General features: G+C 41.8%; 1 protein-coding gene across 5 annotated transcripts in view; it reads left to right on the top strand.

Moving 5' to 3' along the window:
• Positions 1-1,793: 1,793 nt before the first annotated feature.
• The window catches only part of CAPN3 (calpain 3), a 48,433-nt gene continuing 23,250 nt past the window's right edge, over positions 1,794-26,976 (top strand). For 4 of the 5 annotated variants that reach the window (XM_024732429.1, XM_024732433.1, XM_024732431.1 and 1 more), the window contains exons 1-2: positions 1,794-2,343; positions 26,136-26,205. In XM_024732429.1, the coding sequence (XP_024588197.1) occupies positions 2,035-2,343; positions 26,136-26,205 (379 nt within the window). In that variant the 5' untranslated portion in view covers positions 1,794-2,034. Of the gene's footprint in view, positions 2,344-15,943; positions 16,193-26,135; positions 26,206-26,976 lie in introns of those variants that run through there. The other variant, XM_024732434.1, reaches the window with a different exon arrangement.

Here is a 26,976-nt window from a genome sequence, read left to right as displayed (position 1 = left end):
ACGGTGCAGTGGGGACCCAGTTCCCACCTTCACAGAGCTTATAGTCCTGTGGCAAACAGGAAGCTCAATAAAGAGAAACAATAAAATGTGGGTCGGTGCTGTGAATTTCAAGGTGGTATAGAGCTGGGACTCAAACATATGATGGCACATATTATGGCAGGAGAAGGAAACTGCCCCCCTTTGTTTTCCATTCCATTAGTGAGTTTGATGGTGGAAGTCAGTCTTTTTAGAGGCTCTTTTAGTGCAGGCAGATAGGCACGCCTCTGACTGGAGACTCTGTGACCACATGGTCCTGGGCAGATGCACTGTTCACATGGAAGATGGTCAATAAATGCTCATAAGGTGAAAGCTGATTTGTGCCAATGAGTAACTGTCATTCAACCTGATATAACCCAAAATAATATTAACTTTGGTTCATCTCTAACATTTATTATGTGCTTAAGACAATCCTGCCACTATTTTAAATGTACACAATTTGTTTAGTTTTTACAACAACTCAATAACAGAATGACTATCATTATACCCATTTTATAGGTGAGAAAACTGAGACATAGGAAGAAAGGAAGAAGTAACTTACCTAAAGCTACACAGGCACAGCCAATGAGCAGCAGGCCTAGACTTTGAACCTAGGCAGTCAGCTTCAGATGCTGCCCTTCTCTATTCTGCCTCTCCAAGAGTAGTAATAAAGATCCTTGGGCATTTCCTTAGAGGGATGGGGCAATAAGCTGATGGTTCCTCAAAGCTGCAACCCCAGGGATCACGAGCCTGGCGGGACTATTTCAGCTGTCACTTCCTACCTTCTCTCATAGCCTCTAGCCTTGGGCTGATGAGATGGGCACATGGGAACAGGCAGAGCTGCAGTCTGGGACTAGCCTTCACTCAGCCACACTTGGTATATGGCCATCTCCTGACAGCCTGGGTAGCAGCTACCGTGAGTAGAAGACAAGGCAGAGGCCAGGCAGGCAACTTCCTTCCCCAGAGCCACTTGTGGTCTCATCTAAGAGCCCTGAAGCCAACTGTTTGGGTATGATATGCCAGGACTTGACGGCCAACCTGGCTCAGTATCCAATTCCAACTTCTGACTCAGATGCCTAATGTGGCACGCCTGAATAATCTGTACTCAGGTGCACTTTTTGTAGAAGATTTGGTCCCAGTGTTTATCTTGGGGGTGGGGAGAGACAAGGGATAGCTAGGTCAAGTGGGCAAGAAGAGACAGGGATTTTCTCAACTGAGGACTCTGCTGAGTGGCATTTTCCACCCAGACAGTTTCACTGAACGCTGACATCAGAACATTCTAGAAGAGATGCCAAATCCAGTTGAATAATATTCTGATATCCTAGAATTTTAAAAAGTAAAAATCATGTTCTCAAAAATGCCTAGAACATTCTCCTCGAATTCAGTGTCTCACATTCACCCTTGCAAGCTTTTTTCAATATTGTTTTCCATTAATTTGGTGGCTAATAGTTTGATAGTCTGGATAACTGCCAATTCAAGAATGTATCTGCCATTCTTTGCTAAGTTTCAGTGTTCAATTTACTCAAATATTCCCCTTTCATTTCCTGACAACACCAGAACTTAATGGCAACACAGGAACATCCCTGGCCAGGTCCTTCTCTCTCTCGAGAATGCAGTCTAGCTGCACTGCTAGCCTCTCTCTTGCTCTCATACTCATGATCTTTCTTCATGTCTATTTTTGGTTTTCCTGGCTCAGGCTTCTTCGGGCCACTGAAACACAACCCTCACTTTCTTTCTCTCCCTCTGGCATGTATGCTGCTGGTAGGAGCCCCCTAAGTAAAAACTGCTACAGAAATCCTTCCTCAGGAAAACTGGATGGCTTCTGGATCACAGCTCAGTTTTTAACGTGAACACAAGCTGGACGACCTTCTGATGGGCTTTACACTCTGAAGTGGATGCGGACATTTTTCTCTCCAATGACAGAATCACTACAACTTCCTCTTTGCAGTTGCTTCCTTTCCTTAAAGGTAGCTGAATCTTGTTGTCTTTAAAAACTTGTTCCTTCCAAAGTTGCCTGTCATGCTGACCGTCATTAGCACGTCTGTGGCCCCACGGACAGGGGCTGAGCCCAGGTCTCCGGGGCCAATCCCCCAGGCAGCCCAGGGCAAGGGCACCGAGGCCGGCGGCGGAAACCCAAGTGGCATCTACTCAGCCATCATCAGCCGCAATTTTCCCATTATCGGGGTGAAAGAGAAGACATTTGAGCAGCTTCACAAGAAATGTCTAGAAAAGAAGGTTCTTTATGTGGATCCTGAGTTCCCACCGGATGAGACCTCTCTCTTTTATAGCCAGAAGTTCCCCATCCAGTTCATCTGGAAGAGACCTCCGGTGAGTAGCTGAATGGTTGCAGCTTGGGTTTTTTTCCCTCAGAGAAGTCCTCCCACTCCGCACCTCCCCACAGCACAGCTCTGTGGTGCATGGGGCACTGGGCGAAGGATCCTGGCAGTAGCCCTGCAGGGCTCTGTCCTCAGGTGAGGCAGGGCTGATTCTCACTCTCTGCTCTCTCTCTCTCTCAAAAAAAAATCTTGCTCTTTATGAAAGCCATTGGAAGTCAGTTTAATTCACCCTATAAAAGTAAATATTCCTTTCCCAGAACAAATTCCAAACTGGAATTTCCAAACAAATTCCAAAATTCCGACCTGGAGAGTAGTCCAGATCTACCCTCCTGTTTAAGTATCTTGCATCTTTATAAGATTCCTTCACTTTCTTACTGAAGGGCTAAAATCATGATGTCCTTTTAAGTTTGCCAGTAGCCATGTCTTTCTGAAATGGAAAGAACCCTGGAAAGAGGAGAGTGGCAGCAAAGACTACTTTTTCATGCACAAAATGTTAGGATTAGAAGGAGAATCCCTTGCAATCATTTGAGTCCATCTACCTCACCTCACAAATGAGGAGATAAAGGCACACCAGAATGAAGTACATCCAGGGCACGCGTGACAGCCTGGATTAAAACCCTGTTTCTTTTAGTGACTATTCCAGGAATAGTCAGGAAAGGAAAGTGAGGAAAGTCATATTCCCGCGGCTCCCTACTTTGATCACACCTCCAGCATGACTCTTGTCCTTAATTCAAGAAATCTTTATTGAACATCTTCTAGAGCCAGAAACCAGGCAAGCAACTGAGGAGACAGTGTAATAAGGAAAACAAAACTTCCTGCTCTCCTGGAGCCTAGAGTCCTGAAGGCAAGACAGGCTTTGAACAAGAGTGATGAGTTTCAGGAGACAATGTTCAGGGCACTTCAGAAGGCAAAGGAGAGCTAACCCAGGCCAGGGAGAGAAACCCTCCTGAGGAAACCATTTCATCTGAGCCCCAGTGCTATTCGTGAGCTTCATCAGGTTAAACTGAGGCCCAGTGCTATTCATGAGCCATGTGTTTCTTTTGTTTTGTTTTGGCCACAGTGCAGCTTGTGGGATCTTAGTTCCCTGACCAGGGATTGGACCTGGACACTCGGCAGTGAAAGCGCAGAGTCCTAACCACTGGACCACCAGGGAAGTCCCAAGCCATGTGTTTCCTTTTAACCTGAGATGAAATATCCAGTTTAAATATCCAACAACCCTGTCCTCACCCTGTGTGTTCCACAAGGGCCCCTTTCCTCACCTGCCGGCTCTATGCTCAGGCCCGTGACTGTCCTGAGGGCCCTCAGTTTGGAAGGGAGGACTGGAAAGAACTTCATTCTCCAACCCAGTCACTGCCCTACTGCGAGGGAACTGGGACACGTCGCATCCCTGATGAAATATCTTCAATGACACTGTTCTCCCCTCCCCCCATGTTTTCAGATAAGTCCAAACTCCTTACCTGGGCTATAGGCCCTTCTCCAGCCAGCCCCGGCCTCCCTGTCCATCTCTCCGTCACCCTCGCTCCTGGACCCCTACACATTCAGCTGCTCTGTTGTTCTAAGTCTTCTCATACACAGCCTTTAGACCAGTCAAGATACTACTCAAAGCAATGTGTTTGAGTATCTCGTGCCTGATCTAAGTGAATCGGTCCAACTGAACAAGAGGATATGCGTATGAACCATCCCCTCGTGGGCAGGAAACTGCCTGTCCTTTTGGGCCATTCCAGTCATCCCCATCAAATACAAAATGTGTGTTTGATTGTGAAATGTGAGTGCATCATTCGAGGGTGAAGGTGACCACATAAAGGGAGAATCACACTGGGTCGGGGAACTTGGCTGCTCACTCAGTTATCGGCTATGACAACCTCTGGAATAAGGCGGTGAGCAAATGCTCCCATTTTCCCCATCTGCCTTTGCCTTGTGCATTCCAGGTTATTTCTCCATACTCTCTGCAATCACTCTTAAAATCAGGGGCAACCTAGATCCCTTTTGCTTTTGGAGGGATGGGACACGGGCCAGCTGCAAGGCCTTGTGCATCTGGTACCCTCCTTCCCTTGGGAATGCAGGACCCCCAGATCGCTCCACGGAGACCCAGAAGCCCACGAGGGAATTCTCCCTTGGGAGGCAGCATCTCCCTTCTTGGTGCCTCTGCCCTTCCCAGCGAGGGCCCCTCCATAGGCAAGTTGACTCGCATCCTCTTGTGGTGCAGGGCACAAGGATTCTGTGCAAGGATTCTGCATAGAAGATTCTGTGCAGTGCTAACCCTCTGAGTCAGCTCAGCTCACTAAGGCCACCAACAACAGAGACTGGCAATGTGTTCCTGAGCCTCCCCTGTCTCTGGCTCTAGGCAGAGTCACCTTTCAGGAAATTCCATCTCATTCCAGCCCCACCCTAACCTGGACCCCAGAGAAGCAGGAGTCCACCTATTTGGGAACCAGGTTAAGTCAGCTTCAGGTTAAACTGCACTTGATGGATACAGCCTCAGTGTCTCTTGGCTCTGCCAGGAGAGGTTATAACCTATTTGGGCCTCCCATTCACAGCTGAGTTGAGGTCAAAACTGCATCATTGATGGACAGCCACCCCCAATTTATCCCATCAGCTCTTTCCCTAGGAAATCTGTTTTCCCTTCGTCCTCTGCCGTCTAAGCTCCTGAGGCTGATAGCTGAGATTCTGCATTTTCCCTGAGCCACTTTCTGCTCAGCTTTGTTTCCACTGGTTCTTGGGGGTTGGGGGAACTTACCATCTTTCCTTTATCTCCAGATCCAGTGCTTTATAACTGACCGGCAATGGCTGGGCCTCCAGCCATAGGCTGCCTAACTGCCTCTTCCCCTCAGGTCCTGTCCCCATGGCTCCATCTTTTCAGAGCCTGACCCTTTGCCAGTTCGGAGCTGGGTCCCAACTTCACCCACATTCCTCTGGTGTATGCCTTCCCTCTTACCTGTTATTATTATTACAACCCCATATCCAACTGTGCTTTGCCCCGGTTGGTCTAACCTGGCTCTCAGCCCTGCTCTCCTGCACTCCTTGGGTCAGCTAGCTCCCTCTGCCAACACCTAGACCTGAGGAAACCTCTTTCCCAGACAGACAGCAGCCCCTTTATATTCTGAACAGGTGACTTTATTTCCTATAGTTTCCATACCTGGAAATCTCTTGATTTACACTCTTTTTAAGGCTAGAATTTAGGTAAGTTTCCCAAGTTGTAATTTATCATGAACCATCTTTCAACAAGTCTAGAAGATTTTGATGCTGGTACTAAGATCTTATCAGAGAGTATCCACGGAAGGTCACGACCACCACCCAGCTGAATGCAATTGGAGGAGGCTTTCTAATATAACATGCATCACAACTTCAGGGATGTTAAAATAGGAGGGGGGAAAAGTACCTTGAGAATAGACAAATAAGACCCCTTTCCCCCTTAACTCACAGTCCTGCCATCCCCTTCCTACTCCTTTTCCCAAACCACTTCTTTCTCCTCTGCTGCCTAGCAGCCTGACTCCAACCCCATCAGCTGGGCTTTGCTGCTCTCTGTCTGACCTGGTCTCCTACCCCTTCCCAAGTCCCCAGCATCCAGGCAGAGCTAACTTCTCCCTTGTCCCAAGCTGTTACACCAGACAAAAATTAAAAAATAAAATAAATCACTACATTCTTCAGGTTAGGTCTTGTTACCACTACAAAATTATATTTGATATTTTATACATATTTATCCAGACGTGTTTATATGTGAATCCTTACCGTGGCTGAATCGTCAGCTTTTCTCTTCAAGAGGAAAACACATAAGGAAAAAGTAGGAAGATTCTTGTAGTTATAGGAAGGGGGCTGGACATGGTTGTTTTCTAGGGGAAAAAAAAGGAAAAATAAATGCTGATTTACTTACAAGAGGAAGGAGAGCTAGAACAGAAACCAAAGGGGGGTGGGGGAAGCAACAGGGCAGGAGACCACACAGGTGAGAGTCATCCCTCCCCTTGACCTGACCCTCAAAGACCTCTTTACCAATGAACTTGTGAAACGCCGGAGGCAAGTATATAACTTTTCTCAGTAAAGGGCGGAAGTTAGCGTCTTGATTTACACAGGCCGAACTGGGCCAGCACACCAGGAAGTCAGAATGTGGAAAGCACAGGAGTGGGGAAAGACAGAAGCATAAAGAAGCAAGCTGCCCGGAACCCGCCGAACTGTGGTGGGAGGGAGGAGGGTCTGACCTCTCAGAGGCTATGATGTGGGGATTCAGGATCTCCAAGGAACCATGAGCCCTCAGCTAACACCTGGGAAGCATACTGCTTAAGAGAAGCTGACACTTGCTTTAACAGTTTCATCCAAACTTCAGGTTTAAATAATCACCATCAGAACTTTTAGGAGTGTATTATACCCCGCAAGAGCACCAGGAATAGAGTATATATTATAAAGCAGTATCAAAGCTGCTATAAAAAAACTCCTTATAAATCATAGGCTTGAAAAATGTTTGGGAACTACTACTTTTTGCCACTCCAGGTAGATGGGCTTCTTTCCTGATGTTAAGGTTTTGAAGGGAAAACGATGCCCCCATCTCCTTTATTAACCTATAGTTAGTACTGTCTCAGTCTGAAAGTTCACCCTTATTTCTAGCCAGAACTCTTCCGGCCACAATTTTAGCACATTATATCCGGCCCTGATCCAGCAGACAGTGAAATTGAGTCAGCTGATTTCCTCTATATATTAATTCTCCTTATTCGTGAATAATGCCATCCTTCCTTTAGTTGCTTCAGATCAAATAGTCATAAAACTTCTCAACTCTACCCCATAGGTGTGATTTTTCCAACCCTGGAGTTGTCAATGCTATGATCCACATACAGTCGATCCTCAGGACTTGTGGATTCTGTATTTGTGAATTCACCTACTCACTGAAATGTATTTGTAACCCCCAAATCAATATCCATGGTGCCTCGTCGGTCATTTGCTGACATGTGTAGGGCAGTGAAAAATTTGAGTCTCCCTCCATGCATGTTCCCAGCTGAAGTCAGACAAGGTTACCCTCTGCCTTTTAGTTTCAGCTCTCAGACTATAACCAAGTATCGTTTTCATAGTCTGGTGCCACGTTTTTTCTCTGTTTAAAATGTCCCTGATGAAGACTTCCCTGGTGGCACAATGGTTAAGAATCTGCCTGCCAATGCAGGGGACACGGGTTCAAGCCCTGGTCCGGGAAGATCCCACATGCCACGGAACAACTGAGTCCATATGCCACAACTACTGAGCCTGCGCTCTAGAGCCCTTGGGCCACAACTACTGAGACCGCGTGCCACACTACTGAAGCCCGCATGCCTAGAGCCCGTGCTCCACAACAAGAGAAGCCACCGCAATGAGAAGCCCGCACACAGCAACAAAGAGTAGCTCCTGCTCACCGCTACTAGAGAAAGCCCACGCACAGCAGCAAAGACCCACCACAGCCAAAAATAAAATTAAAAAAAAAAAAGAGCAAACATGTTTAAAAAAAAAAATGAAGCAAACAGGCTGAGGGCAAATAAATAAATAAATAAAATGTCCCCCAATGTGTAGTGCTGAAGTGCTATTTAGTGTTCCTAAGTGCAAGAAGGCTGTGATGTGCCTTGGAGAGAAAATACATGTGTTAGATAAGCTTCATTCAGGCATGAGCTATAGTGCTGTGAGTTCAATGTTAATGAATTAATATATATATTAAATAAGGTGTCTTTAAACAGAAACACACATAAAATAAGGTTATGTATTGACGGTAGACACCCAGGAATCTAATGCTGTATTACCTCCAGGTGCAATGGCTCAATATTCACTAATTGAGCACTCACAGTCACAGTGACTTTATAGAACGTAACTACCATGAACAATGAGAATCAACAGTATTCCTATGTTCTCTCTACTCCTAGGTATCACAGCTTGAGATAATACCCTATGAACAGTGTGATCAGTAGGAAACACTGCAACATAGTTTAATCTATTACAGTCATTATTCTTTTTGATGTTCAAATTGTCCCATCTTCAGACAATGGGAGCCTCCTACAAGTTGCCTGTATCATTTGACATGACCCCATTCATTTTCAATAGCTTCCTTGTTTTCTGGCCACAACAAAAAGTCTCAGGCTCATCTTGTACATTTCTTGCTCTAGATCTGGAATGAATCATTTCTTCAAGGAGGCTGGTTCCTTTTAGTCTGAACTAGAGTTAAAGAAAAGGAGTGAAATGTAGAAGACAGCTGCCTACTGACTTCCTGGGACCCAGTGCTTGGCCTTTACATCAGCACTCTGAAGTTGAAAGTTTTCTGACAATCTGTGGGGACACCAGAGGTCTGTTGCTCTAACGACCTCTTCCACATGCCCATCACCTCTATAATTAACACCCCACCCTGGGTAACTTCCCCGCAGGGGGTCACGTGACCTGAGTTACTCAATTCCGAAAAGAAGAAATCCTAGTTTGGCACAAAATAAATTTATTTCATTCCAGTGTGAGATGAGAGGGAGGGAGCAGAGCTACAGAAACACCGATGCTGTGTGCAGTGAGCCCTCTGTTTCTGGGCCTAGAGCCCAGTCGCTGTGCAGCTGCTTCTCTCAGGGATATTATCTTTCCAGTAAAACCAGCTGGGAGGTCTGCTTGTAATCTGTTTTAGTGTCATCATCTGTCAGACAGTTTAGAAAGAAGTGGGGATCCCTGGGCTAGCCACTAAAAGGGGGCATGGTGCAGAGTGGTTAAGACAGCTGGATTTAGAACCAAACAGACCTGGTCTGAACCTTGGCTCTGCCCCTACCAAGTCACATAAACTTTCCAAGTTTCGAGTTTCTCTTCTATAATGCACATAGTGATATTCTCATCATATGGCTGCATCTGAGTATCCATAAAATCCTAGTAGGTGCTCAAGGTTAGGTAGCAATATTAGGATAGGCAGCTGAGGATAGGAGCATAACACGGTGACGAAGTGCACAGGCTTTCAAGTCAAAGAAACTGGATTCAAATCCCGGCTCCACCTCTTACCAATGTGACCTCAGGCAAGTTACGGACCATTTCTGGGTCTCAGTTTCCTCCCATGTGAAAAGAAAATGAAAATTCCTACTTTCATAGAGTTGTAAGGATTAAATGAGATACCGTACATGACTTGCTTAGCGCGATTGTCAATAGCGGTGACGGTAAGTGAAAGGCAAAATGAGGTACCCAGTTGAGAGCCAGCCCCCTCTCTACTCAGCAGAGAATCATCACAGTGCCATCCTGGAGCGGGGCTGGGGAAGCATAAGTTTTGGCGAAAGTGTGACAATTCTATAAATATCGATAACATTTAGGACTGCCTCCCATTATATTCCACAAGACAGCAGCTCCTCCTGAAAGTCGTGATGGAGACAGGACTCTAGACATCATGGGAGGAACAAGCTGAAATAACTCAGCAGTAGAGCTCTGAGAATGGGAGGGGCAGAGACAGAAATAGCCAAGAAAGGTATGAGAAGATGCATTTCATTGATTATGAATAAAGAAGAGCATCTTTTCATAATTCATGTAGTTCTTGATTATTTATCTTGCTGTCCACGAAATAGCTGTTGTCTTTCACTCATTTTTCTATTGAGTCGTTTGTTTTTTTCAACTTGAATTATAAGCATTCTTTATGTATCCTGGATACTAATCATTTATTGTTTAGATGTGCTTTTTTCCCCATTTTTTGGCCACACCACGCGGCATGTGGGATCTTATTTCCCTGACCAGGGATCGAACCCGCGCCCCCTGCATTGGAAGCCCAGAGTCTTAACCACTGGACTGCCAGGGAAGTCCAAACTTTTCCCTCTTTTAAGGGTATTTTTTTACTTAAAAAATTCTAAATTAAAAGCTCTTAACTAGAAGTTCTAAATTAATTCTTAATTTATTTTTTCCTTTATAGTTAGTGCTTTTTGTGTTCTGTTAAGAATGTTTTTCCTAAACCAAAGTAATTCCTTTTTATTATCATTTAGAAACTTTATTTTTCTGCCTTCATATTTGGGTCTACAATACATCTAGAAATGATTTTTGCATATAAGATAGGGATCACATTTTGATGTTTTTCCATATGGATATCCAAAGTTTCCAGCACAATTTATTAAAAAGACAATCCCTTTTACAATGACACTTTTTAAATAAATCAAATATCTATCAATGCGTGGCTCTGTTTCTGCGCTCTCTGTTGTGTTCCATTATGTGTGTCTATCTTTGTGCTAACACACCTTGTGCCAATAAGCCTTTTTTTTTTGCTCTTGGCCGAGCCACATGGCTTGCAGGATACCAGGGATTGAACCCGGGCCACAGCAGTGAAAGTGCCGAGTCCGAGTAACCACTGGACTGCCAGGGAACTCCCACTAAACTCTTAGTAATTCTAATAATTTGATTATTGATCCCAAGTTATTTGTCTATAGAGTCTATGTTTCTGTATAAATAGTTAGGTCACGTGAAAATAATAATGGGGCTACCCAGTGCATTATGCAGCCTAATTCGTGTCTTATTGCACTGGCAAAACCCTCTAGCATAATGTTAATAACTAAGGAGATAGCAGGCATCTTCCTCAGGTTTCCCGTTTTAAAGGGAGTATTCTTAATGTTTCACTGTTGAATAGATTTTCTACACATTGATTTGTAGAAACAACTTATCATTAAGAAAGTTCCCCTCTATTCCTGCTTTGCTAAGAGTTTCTTTTAAAATCATAAATGGTTGTTGAACTTTAATACTTTTTCTGCATTTATTGAGAAAATCGTGATTTTCCTTCTTTAAACAGTTAATATACAAAATCACATTAATAGAGTTTTCCAGTATTGACCCCTTGCATTCTTAGAATAAAACAAACTTAGAATGTATTATCATTTTTACATGTCACTGAATTTTGGCTTACAAATCCTTTATTTAGGTTTTTGCATATATGATCATTAGTGAGATTGGCTTAATATTTCCCTTTCTGGTGCTGTCCCATTTTGGGATCAAGGTTATATTAACCTCCTAAAATGAGTGGGGAATGTTCTTTCTTCTATTCTGTGAAGAGACTGTGTAAGATGGAAGCTATATGCTTCTTAAATATTTGGTAGAATTTTGCCAGCGTTTTCTTTAAGGGAAGATTTTATTTATTAATGAAAATACAGCCTCTTCAATAATAATGGGATCATTTGAAATTGTTTTTCTTCTTGAGTCAGTGGTAATATTTATTCTTCTAGGTATTTTTAGTAACCATTTTATCTCTTTAAAAACCTTTTTTTTTTTTTGCTCTAAAGTCAATCATATTGGATATTAATGTAGATACAGCAACTTTGGGGGCAAGTTTTTGCTTGATATATATTTTTTTCATTCTTTTACTTTCAACATTTCTATGTCCTGATGTGGTGCATGGGCTCAGCAGTTGCATGTGGGGGCTTAGTTGTCCTGCGGCATGTGGGATCTTAGTTCCCCGACCAGGGATCAAACCTGCGTCCCCTGCATTGGAAGGCGGATTCTTAACCACTGGACCATCAGGGAAGTCCAAAACCTTTGCCTTTTAACTGGAGATTTTAGTCTATTTACATTGATTATGAGCTTTGATGTACTTTGGGTTTATTTCTATCTATCTTCCTAACCATAACCTTTCTGTTTGTATTTCTTTTGAAATGTTCCTGTTTTCCTCTTTATGTCCTTTTAATTGATTAAAAGTGCTTTCTCTCATTTGTTTTTTCTTTCTACTAGTTTGGAAGTTATTGATTGTTTCTGTCTTTTCAGTGGTTGCCTTAAATTGTTAGCATACATATTATCTTGACGAAGCCTGAAATATCAATACTATTATTTTTCTCATAAATAATATGAGGAAGATAGAGCACTTTAAGTACTCCTCTTCTAACTAATATGCCATGGATGTTCAGAATTTTATCTCTATCTTGATTTTTCAACCTTAAAATTAGAAAATATTGTAATTTTTCAATATTTGCTTAAATTTACACACATTTGCCAATTTCTTTGTTTACTGATCCTTCCTGAGTCTTAGACTTTTCTTTCTAGAATAATTTTACTTTTTCCTAAAGTACATTGTTTAGAAGTTCCTTTAGTGGGGGTCTGTTTGTAGTAAGCGTTTCAATTTTTATTTGTGTGAAATTTGCTGTCACTCTTAAAATACTTTTCCTGAGTAATCAGCCCTAGGTTTATTCTCAGTGCTGTCCTCTGGATTACGTTGTTGTTGAAGTCAGCAATCATTCTATTTGGTATCCCTTAATAGGCCATCTGCCTTTTCTCTCTGACTGCTTTCAAACTCCTCTCTGTCTATGGTATTCTGCATTGTTGTGTCTAAACGTGTATTTCTTTATATCTTTCCTGCTTAGGATTCATTGGGATCTTGAATCTGAGTCATGAATCCATTGTAGAAAATCTCTTAGAATATTATTTCTCCCCATATTTTCTATTATCTTCTTCTAGAACTCCAGTGAAATATATGATGACCTTATCTTGCTCTATCACATATATATCTTAACCTCTTTTTAAAAAAACTTTCCCATCTTTGATTCTCTGTGTGGTATTCTATGTGATTTCTTCTGAAGTAGCTTCCAATTCACTAATTCCCACTTTAACACCACCTAATCCAATTATTGAATTATTAAATTTCATTATGAACATTCATTGGATACTGGTTCAAAAAATAAAAGCATCTATAAAAGACATTTGGGGAACAACTGAAAAAATTATCACAGGGATTTGGATCTTGGATAATATTAGAGAGCAGTAGTTAATTTTCTCAGTGATAATGGCATTATGGTCAGGAGGAGAGTGTTCTTGTCTTTAGGAGATGCCTGGTGTATCCTAAGTATATCCCTAAGTATTTAGGTGTAAACTGTCATTGTACGAACAACACTCTTTCAAACGGTTCAGCAAAAAAATAATAAAATCTATACATACGTATATAGATAGGTAAAACAAAGATGGCAAAATGTTAACAATTGTTGAATGTAGATGTAAGCTATATGGGTGTCCATTCTTTAAACTTTTCTGCAAGTTTGAAATTTTTCATAATGAAAAGCTAAAAAACTGTGATAGCTAAAATCTAACATTTCAATAACAGGGTTAAAATATAAAATCAAGGAAAAGGAAAAAAAGAAAGAGAGAAAGGAAGAAAGGGAGAAAAAATAACGGAAAGGGAGAGAAATGTAAAAGAAATAATATAAGAATATCCCAGAACTGGGGACAAAATTCTCTACCTTGAAAGGAGTCACTGAGAGCTCAGCACAAAGAATTTTAAAAATAAATAAACTCATACCAAGACACACAAATGTGGCTTTTGGAATTAGGGTGGGGGGTTGTTGGGGAGAGGGAGAAGGGAGAAAACCCTAAAAGCTTTCAGAGGGAAAAGACAGGTCACATACAAAGGAATGTTCATAAAAATTGCATCATACTTCTCAACACCAGATGCCAGGAGCAATGAGACAATGCCTTAAAACTTCTGAAGGAAACTGATTTTCAACCTAAAACACCTAGACAAATTCTCAATCAAGTGCAAAGACAGAAAAGAGATAGATGGGCAAGGACTCAAGTGACTTACCTCCCACTCATCCAGTCTTACGAAAACTGCAAGTTGTGTGCCAGTAAAATCGAGGAGTGAACCAAAGAAGGGTTAAAATCCAGGAAACAGATTTCCACCCAGGAGAAGGGCAGTCAGTCCGAGGCCACTGCTCCAGACCTGGAAGACTGCTGGTCTGGTCTGTAGGGGAGAAGGGCTGCAAAGGAAGGCCCTAAGTTGGGGAGCAATGTACCTCTAGGTTATCTATGCATTTAAGTATTTGTAAAAACTACTGCTGAAGAAAAGCACTGATGGATACATTAAAAAATCAGAGAATTATAAAGAATAAGAGAAAAGAAACATTTATACAGAAAGGAAATGTAACACAGCATACTACTTAGTTAAGAAGTGAACAATATTTAATTATATTAAAGGAAATAATGAATTTTAATTTCTCTAAAATTTATGACATAAGTATTTTGGGAAGATGATGGGCAGAGCATAATGCGAGAAACCTAAATCTCATTCCCCCAAATAGGAATTCTATTGATACTTTCTAAAAATAATAAATTAAAAAGTAATAATATAAGCATATTATTTAGAAATATAGAGGTAAATACCAGAAGAAAGAGCTAAAAGAATTAAAAGTGGCTGTCTCTGAGGAGAGAAATTTGCAGGGCAAGAGACTGCTGTTCCTCTAGGTAACTTCTCTTTGACTTTTTAAAACTTTGTTCATGTATAAACTGAATAAAAATAAAATTATTTCTTAAAAAAACTGACCTCAAGAATTACGTTGAAGGCTTTCCTGGTGGCGCAGTAGTTGAGAGTCCACCTGCCGATGCAGGGGACGCGGGTTCGTGCCCTGGTCCAGGAGGATCCCGCATGCCGCGGAGTGGCTGGGCCCCGTGAGCCATGGCTGCTGGGCCTGCGTGTCCGGAGCCTGTGCTCCGCAACAGGAGAGGCCACAACAGTGAGAGGCCCACATACCGAAAAAAAAAAAAAAAAAGAATTACGTTGAGCTATTATAGTGTCCTGTAAAGCCAATGTCATGGTTTCAAACACTAGTGAACATAGAATCCCTGATGTGCTTATTTAAATTGCAGAGTCCCAAACCCCTACCAAGAGGATCTGAATCGTTAGGTCTGGGGTAAGCCCTAGAATCTGCATTTTAAACTTGCATCCCAGGTGATTCTGATGCAGGTAGTCCAAAGACCACACTTTGAGAAGCACTGACAAAAACTGACAAGAGTGAACAAGTGGACAGGGAGACGGCATCCTCCTAGTGGGAGGGCTGCCAGAACGGAGTTTCCACCCATGCCAGCTCCCTGCCCTTACTCTCGAGTTGCCCGTTTGTGCATGGTGAAATTTTGAAAAAGCTCAGTTTTCTTGCGAATATATTCCGACACACATTTATCCTCCTTCCCCATCTACCACTTTCTCTGCCTCAAAGGTCCTGAACTCACAACCGTGGATGTCTGTTCACTGCACTGGGACCCACTCTAACAGGGACTCTCATTTGAGGTCAAGCTACCTACCCTCTGGGTCACTCTCACAGATTAGAGTCCCTAAATGTCCAGTCAAGGTCTTTGGGGGGATGGGGCAGGGACATCAGGAGAATGAAGGCTTCATTAACCTCAGACAATGGCCCGGAACAGAATCCTCCTATGCATTCAGGAGCCTGTATAGGATTAGTGTATACAGCATGTTTCGAAGGCCCCATGCTATATCCCATTGGCCGCCAGTGTTAAAGGCATGAATGCCTTTTGCTGAGGCAGGGTAAGCCTCTCTGTAACTACATTTTCTCTTTTTAAAGAAAGAATCCCAGCAAGGCTGATGGAAGTAGCCTGAAGGTCTGCAGGTCTTGTGGCCTGTCCTGGGGCTGTCCCTGGCTCTCTCGCTCCCCTTGCCAGCTCCCTGTCTGACTGGCATGGTGTTGCCCCTTGACCGTGGGCTCAGGGGCCTCCAGCCAAAGCTGCTGACTCTGACCACAGCCTTTCTCTGGGCTGTGTTCATTTGCATTGCACTGCTGAGAGTGGAGGAGCTATATAGGCTCCGGCCCATTCACGGGAGGATTAGGCCTTGGACTGAGGGCGCAGCAGGAGAGAGGCCACAGTGAAGTCACAGCTCCACTCCCTGAGCAGTCACCATGCCCTACCTGCTGCCAGGATTCTTCTGTGACCGTGTGATCCGGGAGAGGGACAGGAGAAACGGAGAAGGCACCGCCACACGGCCCCTCAAGTATGAGGGGCAGGATTTTGTTGTTCTCAGACAACGGTGCCTGGCTCAGAAGTGCCTCTTTGAAGACCGTGTGTTCCCAGCAGGTGTTCAGTCCCTGGGCTCCCATGAGCTGAGCCAGAAAACCAAGATGAAGGCCATCACGTGGAAAAGGCCAAAGGTAGGGATAGGAGGGACGGGGCTTCAGGAGACAGCTCTTAGGAATGGGAGGTCAAGTGGTCCAGAGCCTGAGGCCACAGATCCCGGATCTGAGCAAGTGGCTTATCAACATTCTCCTACCCATTTGCCCCCAAAATACATTCCTGCTTCCTCCTGAAACTGGGGCTGTTATTTTCTATTCCTGAACTAGAGATTATTTAATACTTTATAGATCCCTGAGACTGTAAATATTTTTAAGACAGCTAATGCACCGACTTAAATTCGTAGTAAAACAGTAAGGAATAATCGATGTTTCTTCTCGAGAGCAGGTATTCTGGGGGTGGGAAAGTGGAGTGGTGAAGAGGACTAGGGCTCACAGTTTCAAGGAGAGTTCCCTGGAAGCTGGTGAATGGTTATGACATAGGAGGCTGCAGGAGGCTAGAGATTTGCCTTCTTAACTTCTTGCCTAAGGCTGGTTCATTAGTGATGGGTCACTTCTGTGTAAACAAAAAGGTCCATGCTGACCAGCCACACTCCCTACAGGGAGAAGCAGTTTGCTCAAGGATACCTTACTGCCTGGCAATTGAGGAGTCCATTTGTTTCAACTGTATTCAGCTACTCTGTGCTTCTCAAAGTGTGGTCTTTGGACTACCTGCATCAGAATCACCTTGGGATGCCAGTTTAAAATGCAGATTCCTAGGACTCATCCCAGACATAACTGTATTTCTGTATTAACTATCTGTATTTATAATAAGCAAAACATGAGTTCATACTAACTTATACCAAAGTATTTCTCTTTGTGTGTGTATGTGTTATTGTAAATGAAGTTTGTTTTTGTTTTTATCAAATTCCATTTGTTCATTGCTGGTATATAGGAAAGCGACTGACTTTTATATACTAACCTTCTATCCTGCAACTGTGCTTGCTTATTAGTTCCAGAAAGGTTTTTTTTTTCTTTTTGGCATTTGTTTGGGATTTTCTACATAGACAATTATGTCATCTGTGAATAAAGAGCTTATTTCTTCCTTTCCAGTCTTTATAAATTTTATTTCCTTTTCTTGTTTTATTTCATTAGCTAGGACTTTCAGTATGATGTCAAATAAGAGTGGTAAGAGGAGACATTTTGACTTGTTTCTGACCTTAAGGGGAAAGCATCTAATTTCTTAACATTAAATATGAAGATAATTGCAGTTCGTTTAAAACTTTTTAAAAGTAAATTTTCTTTACCAACTTGAGGACATTCCCCTCTATTCCTAGGAGTTTTTATCATGAATGGGTATTGAATTTTGTTAAATGCTTTTTCTGCATCAACTGATATATGATCATGTGATTTTTCTTCTTAGCCTGCTGTGATGGATATCATTGATTGATTTCCAAATGTTGAACCAGTATTGCATACCTGGAATAAATCCCAGGTAAATTATATACTTGTAGTATATAATTTTGTTTATACATTGTTGTTTTTGAGTTACTAATTTTTTTTTTTGAGGATTTGGTTTCTATTTTCATAAGAGATACTGGTCTGTAGTTTTCCTTGGCAATGTCTTTTTCTGGTTTGGGTATTAGGGTAATACTGGCCTCATAGGATGAGTTAGGAAGTGATTCCTCTGCTTCAATTTTTCTGGAAGATATTATAGAGAATTTGTATCATTTCTTCCTTGAATGTTTCATAGAATTCACCAATAAATCATCTGGATCTGGTGCTTTTTTTTGGAGGGTTATTAATCATTGAATAAATTTCTTCAATAGGTATAGCCATATTCAGATGGTCTGTTTGTCTTTGTGTGAGTTTTGTGTCTTTTACGAAATTAGTCCATTTTATCTAAAGTTATCAAATCTGTGGGCTTAGAGGTATTTGCAGTATTCCTTTATTATCCTTTTAATGTCCCTGGGATCAGTAGTGGTGATCTCTCCATTTCTACTGTTGGTAATTGGTGTCTTCTCTCTTTTTTCCTTGGTGAGCATGGTTACAGGTTTATTAATTTTATTGACCTTTTCAAGGAACCAGTTTTTGGCTTTATTGATTCTCTCTTGTTTTTCTATTTTCAATTTCATTGATGATTCTGCTCTTTTATTATTTCTGTTTTTCTGCTTGCTTTGAGCTTAAATTTTTTTTCTTTCTCTGGTGTCCTGAGATAGAATATTGGTATTGATATCAGATCTTTCTTCTTTTCTAATATATGCACTTAATGTTATAGATTTCCCTCTAAGCACTGGTTTCACTGCATCCCACAAATTTTGATGATATATTTTCATTTTTATTTAGTTCAAAGCAATTTTTAACTTCTCTCGAAACTTCTTCTTTGACTTGTGTGTTATCTAGAAGTGTGTTGTTTAATTTCCAAATAATTTGGGATTTTCCAGTTATCTTATTTTTATTGCTTTCTAGTTTCATTCCACTTTAGTCTGAAAACATACTTTGCATATTTTCTATTCTTTTAAATTTGTCGAGGTGTGTTTTATAGCCCAGAATGTGGTCTATCTTAGTGACTCTTCCATGTGATATTGAGAGCAGAATGTGTATTCTGCTATTGTTGGGTGGAGTAGTCTATAAATGTTAATTAGGTTAAGTTGATTGCTAGTGCCATTCAGGTCAACTATATCCTTATTGATTTTCTACCTGCTGAAGTTCATGAACAAGGGGTGTTAAAGTCTCCAACTATAATACTAGATTTGTCTATTTTTCCTTTCAGATGTATCACTTTTTGCCTCGTGTCTTTTGACACTCTATTGTTAGGTGCATCCACATTTAGGATTGTATGTTTTCTTGGACAAAGGACTCCTTTATCATTATGTAATGCATCTCTTTATCTCTGATAATTTTCCTTGTAATGAAGTCTGCTTTGTCTGAAATTTATACAGCTATTCCAGCTTTCTTTCTTTCTTTTTTTAAAATTTATTTATCTATTTATCTATTTTTTTCGGCTGAGTTGGGTCTTTTGTTGCTGCACGCGGGCTTTCTCTAGCTGTGGCGAGCAGGGGCTACATTGTGGTGCGCAGGCTTCTCATTGCGGTGGCTTCTCTTGTTGCGAAGCACGGGCTCTAGGCACGTGGGCTTCAGTAGTTGTGGCACGTGGGCTCAGTAGTTGTTGTTCGCAGGCTCTAGAGCGCAGGCTCAGTAGTTGTGGCGCACGGGCTTAGTTGCTCCACGGCATGTGGGATCTTCCCAGAGCAGCGCTCAAACCCGTGTCCCCTGCATTGGCAGGGCGGATTCTTAACCACTGCGCCACTAGGGAAGCCCTCCAGCTTTCTTTTGATGAGCATTAGCATGGTGTATCCTTCTCTAGCTATCCGAGTCTTTATATTTAAAGTGATTTTCTTGTAGATAACATATCGTTGGGTCTTTTAAAAAAATCTATTCTCACAATCTCTACCTTTTTTTTTTTTTTTTTGCGGTACGCGGGCCTCTCACTGTTGTGGCCTCTCCCGTTGCAGAGCACAGGCTCCGGACGCGCAGGCCCAGCAGCCATGGCTCATGGGCCTAGCCGCTCAGCGGCATGTGGGATCTGCCTGGACCGGGGCATGAAGGCCATTCACATTTAAGTGATTATAATATAGTTGGATTAATATCTACTATGTTTATAACTGTTTTCTATTTGTTGCAATTTTTGTTTCTCTCCTCTCCCCTTTCCTGCATTCTCTGGTTTTAATTGAGTATTCTATATGATTCCATTTATCTCTAAGTATATCAATTATACTTTTTAAAAGATGTTAATGGCTATGCTAAAGTTTCCAATATACACTTACAACTAATCTGATTTCACCTTCAAATAACATATACCACTGTATATGTAGTCTAGTACCTTACAACAGAAAATTCCCAATTCCTCCCTTCCTTCCCATGACATTACTGTCATGCATTTCACTTATCCATATGATATAATTACTCAACACGTTGTTGTGATTATTACTTTAAATAAAGTTATCTTTAGATTAAAAATAAGAAAACTAAAAGTTTTATTTTACCTTCATTTATTCCTTCTCTGATGCGCTTCCTTTCTTTATGTAGTCCAGGTTTCTGATCTATATAATTTTCCTTCTCCTTGAAGAGCTTATTTAAACATTTCTTGCAAGCCAAGTCTGCTGGAAATGAATTCCCTGTGGGTTATTATTTTAAACATTTATTTTATTTATTTATTTGGTTGTGCCGGGTCTTAGCTGCGGTAGGTGTGTTCCTTTAATTACAGCATGTGTGCTCCTTAGTTGCAGCCAGCAGTCTCCTTAGTTGCAACTCGCTGGCTCCTTAGTTGTGGCATGCGCACTCAGTTGTGGCATGCATGTGGGATCTAGTTCCCTGACCAGGGATCGAACCAGGGCCCCCTGCATTGGGAGCATGGAGTCTTCACCACTGCACCACCAGGGAAGTCCCTTCCCTGTGGTTTTATTTGTCTGAGAAAGCCTCTAGTCTCCTTCAGTTTTGAAAGATAAATTCTCTGCATATAGAATGCTAGGTTGATGGGTTTTTCATTAATTTAAATATTTCTTGCTTGCATGGTTTCTGAAGAGAAGTCTACTATAATTCTTGTCTTTTTTCCTCTAGAGCAAAGGTATTTTTCTCCCTCTTGGCTTCTTTGAAGATCTTTTCTTTATCTTTGGTTATCTGCAGTTTGAATATGATATGCCTAAGTGTAGTTATGTTTTATTTTGCTGGCATTTATGCTACTTGATGTTCTTTGTGCTTCTTGGATCTGTGATTTGGTATCTGTCATTAATTTTGGAAAGTTCTTGGACATTATTACTTCAAATATTTCTTCTGCTCTGTTCTTTCCCTCCAGTATTCCAATTATGCATATGCTGAACCTTTTGAATTGTCCCACAGTTCTTGGATGTTCTGCTCTGTTTTGTTGTTGTTGTTTTTGCTGTTATATTTTTCTCTTTGCATTTCACTTTAGGAAATTCCTATTGTCTCATCTTCAATTTCACTGATTTTTTTTTCTTGTCCATGTCTAATCTACTGATGAGCCCATCAAATACATGTTACACTGCCTTTTATTTCTATCGTTTCCTTTTGATTCTTTCTTAGAGTTTCCATCTCTCTGCTTATATTGCACATCTTTTCTTAAATGTTATGTACTTTTTCCATTAGACTTTTTGACCTACTTATCATAGTTATTTTAAATTCCCTGCCTGATAATTCCAACATCTATGTTATATTGGAATCTAGTTCTGATGCTTGCTCTTCAGATTGCATTTGCCTGCTTTGGGGCATCTCTTGTAATTTTTTACTGAAAGCCAGACACATTGCTTTGGGTAATAAGAACTGAGATACATTAGCCTTTGGTATAAGGATTTATGTTAAGCTGGCTAGAAGTTGTGCTGTGTTTGTTTCCTCCAGCTGCAGGAGTCAGAAGCTTCAAATTCCTTTAATATCCTTGTTTTGTCTCCTCTCTTGACTTTGGGCTTTCCTAATTACTTATCAGAGTTTACATCTTGCAGCTCTTTCAGCTGTAAGTCACTGTTATTTCACTGGAGCTCTGTTGATGTGGTGGTATGATCAGGGAGGGGAAGTGTTCTATAATCTAATGATTAAAGTTCTTTCTTTTAATGAGACTGTCTCTCCGGGCTATGACCTTCATACACGTTTCTCCATTGGTATAGCTTTTACCCCTTCTCGGGTGAGAAAGCCTGGAGGTGGCTGGGGTGGGAGTAATACACTTCCCCCAACATAGGTAAGACTGGAAAAGTCTTTTCCCCTGTAGGGGGGATCTTTCTTGGGTCTTCACCATGAGAACTTCGATTTTTGGAGGTAAAAACCATGAAAGGGTTGGGGGTTTCTCCCAAAACTGTGGCCTCCAGAAGTTTCTCACTTTTGTGCTAGTCCACACTCAGCTTCCTGAAATTCATCAAAGTAACCATTTAAGTGTTCCTCCCAGTTTGTGGCTGAGGCAGCTTCTGTTCCAGATAAACAGATCTTGGCTATAACTCTCTGGTTTCACTTGTGTCCATATTTCAGGGTGGTAGGTTGCCCTGCAACCTCAGTTCTCTGATGGATGCAAGCAAAGTCACTGGTTTTCAGGTGTTTGGCTTTTTCTTGTGGTAAGGATGGGAGGGATGACTTCCAAGCTTTTTGCATGTTGGAGCTGAAACCAGAAGTCCCCTACATATATCTATATTAGCCCACCCTTTTAAATGTATGCTTTTGTTTTTCTTATAATGCACGTTGTATGTTAGGATAACACACACACATAATTTAAAACTAATAAGAATATGTACAGTTGCATGTTCAGAATATTTTAATGATGAAGGTATACAATAAAAAAAATGTTTGCAAACCACAGCACTCAAAAACTGAGGAAATGGTCATCTGTTGCTAATTGTTGGGAATCCATCACTGACAGATCCAGTCTCCATGCTAAATTATAGCCAAACAAGTGACTGGAAGTCTTAGGTCCCCAAGTTAAAGTGACAGAGCCAGGACAATTTACCCTTTGTTCATATTAACCAACAAAAACAGATCTCAGATACTCCAGGAAAGTAGGTGGTGGGAAGGGGTATCTAGGTAAATCTAGCTGTTCTATGAATTAACCCTCAACAAGTTTGGTAACTGACCCTCACCAAACAGACATCTCTCACGAGGACAAACAACTGAGGGTCCCTAGGTTGGGGGTTTCCTGGAGGGCGGGCAGAGACGATTTCCTATTTTTATTATATCCTTAAATCCCCCAGCCCTGTGCATACTTGGAAGCTCAATTAATGTTTGGTGAATTTAGCTGAGGTAGTATTGAAGGTAAATGTAGTATATTGGGGAATCTTTACTACTGCAAAAAATGTAACTCCATTCAAATACCTGGACCTCTAAGCAGATGGAAGAGAAAGCAGTGCAGTTGCTACTGCCTTTTCAAGTAGTCAGGTAGTAGTTGGTGGCAGGTGAGGAGATGAGGTGTGCTTCCGTACCTATAGACCCAAGGAGAGAAATCTATCCTTGTGACAGCTAAAAAATGTAGCTATAATTCTAGTATTTGAGTTACTCTATAATATATTCCTTATAACAGGGCATGACATTCAGTAGTCAAGTGTCTCAGCTGGCAAGTAACAGAGGCCCAACACAAACTAACTTAAACCGAAAAAAAGCTCTATAACTTGAATGTTCAAAAGTGATGATCAGGTTTAGACACACTGAATCCAGGCCTCAAACAATGTCATCAAGACACAATCCCTAATATCATCTATTTGTCTATCTACCTGTCTATCTATTTATCACCTCTGACCTCTCCGCCCACTCCCCCATCTGCGTCCTCTGAGTTATCTTTATTCTCAAGTGGGCTAACTTCACAAAGGGGCAAAAATGGCCACCAGCAGCTTCAGGCTGACACTCCACCAGCTTAGTAACTCCCAGAGGAATATGTATTTCTTTCTCAATAGTTACAACGAAAGTCTTGGCCCATATCTCATTGGCCCAGATTTGGTCATGTGCCCATCCCTGAACCAGTCACTCTCACTCTAATTGCCCTTAATAGCCATCTGGATCTGGGTGAAGAGGGAAGCCCACCAGAACAACATGGGCTGACAGTGGTGCTGCTCCCCAGTTGAAAATTGAGGTGTAATGCCAGGAGAAAGTGGTATGTATTTTAGGGAGGCAAAACACTGGGGAGACAAAAATAACATATGTTGACTATACCTTAATTGGTTTCTTTGTTAAGAGGAAAGAGTCTTATTTGGAATAATGAGAGTTTTATATTTTATTAGTGGGAAATGGTTTTTAAAGACCACATTCTGGATGTTGATGTTTTCTTTACTGCTAGATTTTTACTGCTTCTAGTTTTTTTGTTTCTTTTGTTTTAGTGCAGAGAGATAGAAAATTTTTTCTAGGGAGACAAAAATAAATCATAAGTTATATATCCAATTCAACTTTAACACTGCAGGGTTGTTACTTAAGTCATTCGGTTTTATCATTTTACATATTTTCTTTTACACTAAAAATATGCTGGTTCCTAATGACATTAATGTACATTCTTATTTAGCTTATCCTACATGTCAAAGTTTTGAAGTAACAACAATGTTATTTTTCTTTATTATGGTTCACATTTCTTTATGGTTTTGGTTTTTGACCTTAGGCTATATCCCAAAAGGAATAAACAACCAAAATTTTATATTTTAATTCACTTGAAAGAATTCTTTGTTCTTGTTTTTGTTTTTTTTTTGCGGTACACGGGCCTCTCACTGTTGTGGCCTCTCCCGTTGTGGAGCACAGGCTCCGGATGCGCAGGCTCAGCGGCCATGGCTCACAGGCCCAGCCGCTCCACGGCATGTGGGATCTTCCCGGACCGGGGCACGAACCCACGTCCCCTGCATCGGCAGGCGGACTCTCAACCACTGCGCCACCAGGGAAGCCCAAGAATTCATTTTATGTGTGTGGCCATGCCATCAATTTGATAAGCAGTTTGGTTCCTTTGCTTCAATTTGCTCTCAGCTTTTAAAGATTGCTTTTTAAAATTGTCTTTAATTTTGGCTTTTAATTCCATAAAATTTACATGATTCCTAAGTCAAAACTATTTTCAAACAGTTATATTCAGAGTTTTACTTCCATCCCTATATTCACCCCCTTAATCCTTCCCTCTCCTATAGGTAATCTTTTTAAAAATTATTGTTTTGGGTTTATCCTTCCATTGATTAAGAACTTCAGGGGGGATTTGTGTGTGGTGTGGTCTAAGCACGACTGACTTTCCATCTAGTAGGAGAGAGAGATTCCTGAGTGCAGGGAGCTTCAACTCATGTGAGTATACCAGCTTGTGATGGGAGAAACAGAAGGAGAGGGCTGTGTCACTGGGATAAGCTTCTCGAAGCTGTGAAGAACGGTGTTAAAACAAAAACACAGAATCTACAATTATTTCAAAAGTTAAATAACAAAGCATGGGGACTTCCCTGGTGGCACAGTGGTTAAGAATCCGCCTACCAATGCAGTGGACATGGGTTCAAGCCCTGGTCCAGGAAGATCCCACGCGCCGCAGAGCAACTAAGCCCGTGCACCACAACTACTGAAGCCCGCGCGCCCTAGAGCCCATGCACCACGACTACTGAGCCTATGCACGGCAACCACTGAAGCCCGCATGCTGCAACTACTGAAGCCCGCGCGCCTAGAGCCCATGCTCCACAACAAGAGAAGCCACTGCAATGAGAAGCCCGCGCATCACAGTGAAGAGTAGACCCCACTTGTTGCAACTAGAGAAAGCCCGCGCACAGCAACGAAGACCCAACGCAGCCAAAAAATAAAAAATTTAAAATAAATTTAAAAAAAACAAAAAAACCCCAAAGCATGACACATCCAAACAAAAACAAGAGCACCCTCTGTTGGTCTCTGTTGGAATACACATATTTGGTAGTGTCTGGATTTGAAAACTGCTCCGGCCAGGGATGTCCTATTGGGTTACCTTGAATAAAGAACGCACCCGCCAAAAATAAAAAAGAACGCACCCGCCAACAGATGGGGAGGCCTCTGAGGCCCACACCAAATTTACCCTCGGCTCTCCCCAGCTTTCAAGTCCTGTGGCCCTTGGGACATATGCTGATACTAAATATCTATGTTACCATGTCTTGGGGGAAAAGATCTTTACTTTCCCTCCTGTACCTCTTTTCCCTGGCAGAGAAAAAAAAAAAAAGCAAGAGCCATGTTTTCTAGTGTCTCTCCAAAGCTGTGACAGTAATGACACTGCCCTAACTCTCAAGGTGCATCTTTACTCAGACAGTATATCAGTGTGAGGGAGCAGTGTGGAACAATGGGAAAAGAAGCCATGTATCTGGCTTCTCTCACTTACTAGCTGTGTGTCCTTGGGCAGGTTTCTTAACCTCTCTGAGCCTTGATGTCCTCATCTGAAAAACAAGAATGATAGTATCCAATTCATGGGCTGTTTTTGGAGGTTTAAATGGGTGGTATGTGTAAAACTCTTGATATGTGATGCCAGTACTACGTATGGACCTCAGTAAATAATAGCTACTGCTACTATTATTATTTCCTTTTTGTTTCACAGGAAATTTGTGAGAATCCCCGATTTATCATTGGCGGAGCCAACAGAACTGACATCTGTCAAGGAGATCTAGGTAGGAAAGTCCCTCGGGTCATATCTAGCCAAACAATCAAGGGGTGATTAAAAGGTGTGATCCCTTCGCAGTAAGTAAAGGGACAATAATCTGTTTTTGCTTTTAATGAATTGGGGGGAGGAAGTTTTGATAACATTACCTTATACTCATTTATCAACATGCTGGTGATTGCTTCATTTAATTTCTGTCCCTTCCCACCTTTCTCACTAGTTCTTTGCCTTGTGTCACAGGAGGTGTGCCTCATTCCACAGCCTCCTCTCCAGAGTCTCCAGGACACTCACACACTCCACTCAGCGAGACAAAAGCCCTGCTTTTAGCTGTACCCACCTTCCTTAGAAGTCAGCTCTGAAACTGTCCATGTACCACGCATGTCCCTTGGGCACATAGAATCTATATGCTCACAAAATGTGCTTTTGTAACTCGAAATCTTGTTGAAATTGCCCCAGAATAGCTTCATATTAAACGAGTCTTTCAACAAAGACGACATTTGCCATGTGGATGAGTGTCAATTTTCCGTCTGGTTGGTTAGCTTGTCTGCTTCACTCGGTCTCCTCTGTCTCAGCCTCTTGTTCGGGAAGTATTATCTTTGGTGTGGACTGTGGGAAAGCTCTGTGAAATAAAGTTGGAGAGACATCGACAAACACAGTTTAAAACTTGTGGGAAAAGGGCACTCAAGACCAAATGAATTTGGCTAATCTGGCCCCAGAAGGAGAGGCTGAAGAAGTTTTGGATATCTGAGTTCCTGCACTCGAGGGAAGACTGCCTGCAGAG

Source organism: Neophocaena asiaeorientalis, unplaced genomic scaffold (genome assembly GCF_003031525.2).
Source record: "Neophocaena asiaeorientalis asiaeorientalis breed wild unplaced genomic scaffold, Neophocaena_asiaeorientalis_V1.1 scaffold119, whole genome shotgun sequence".
NCBI classification, from domain to species: Eukaryota; Metazoa; Chordata; class Mammalia; order Artiodactyla; family Phocoenidae; genus Neophocaena; species Neophocaena asiaeorientalis.
This window is presented reverse-complemented; position numbering and strand designations above follow the sequence as displayed.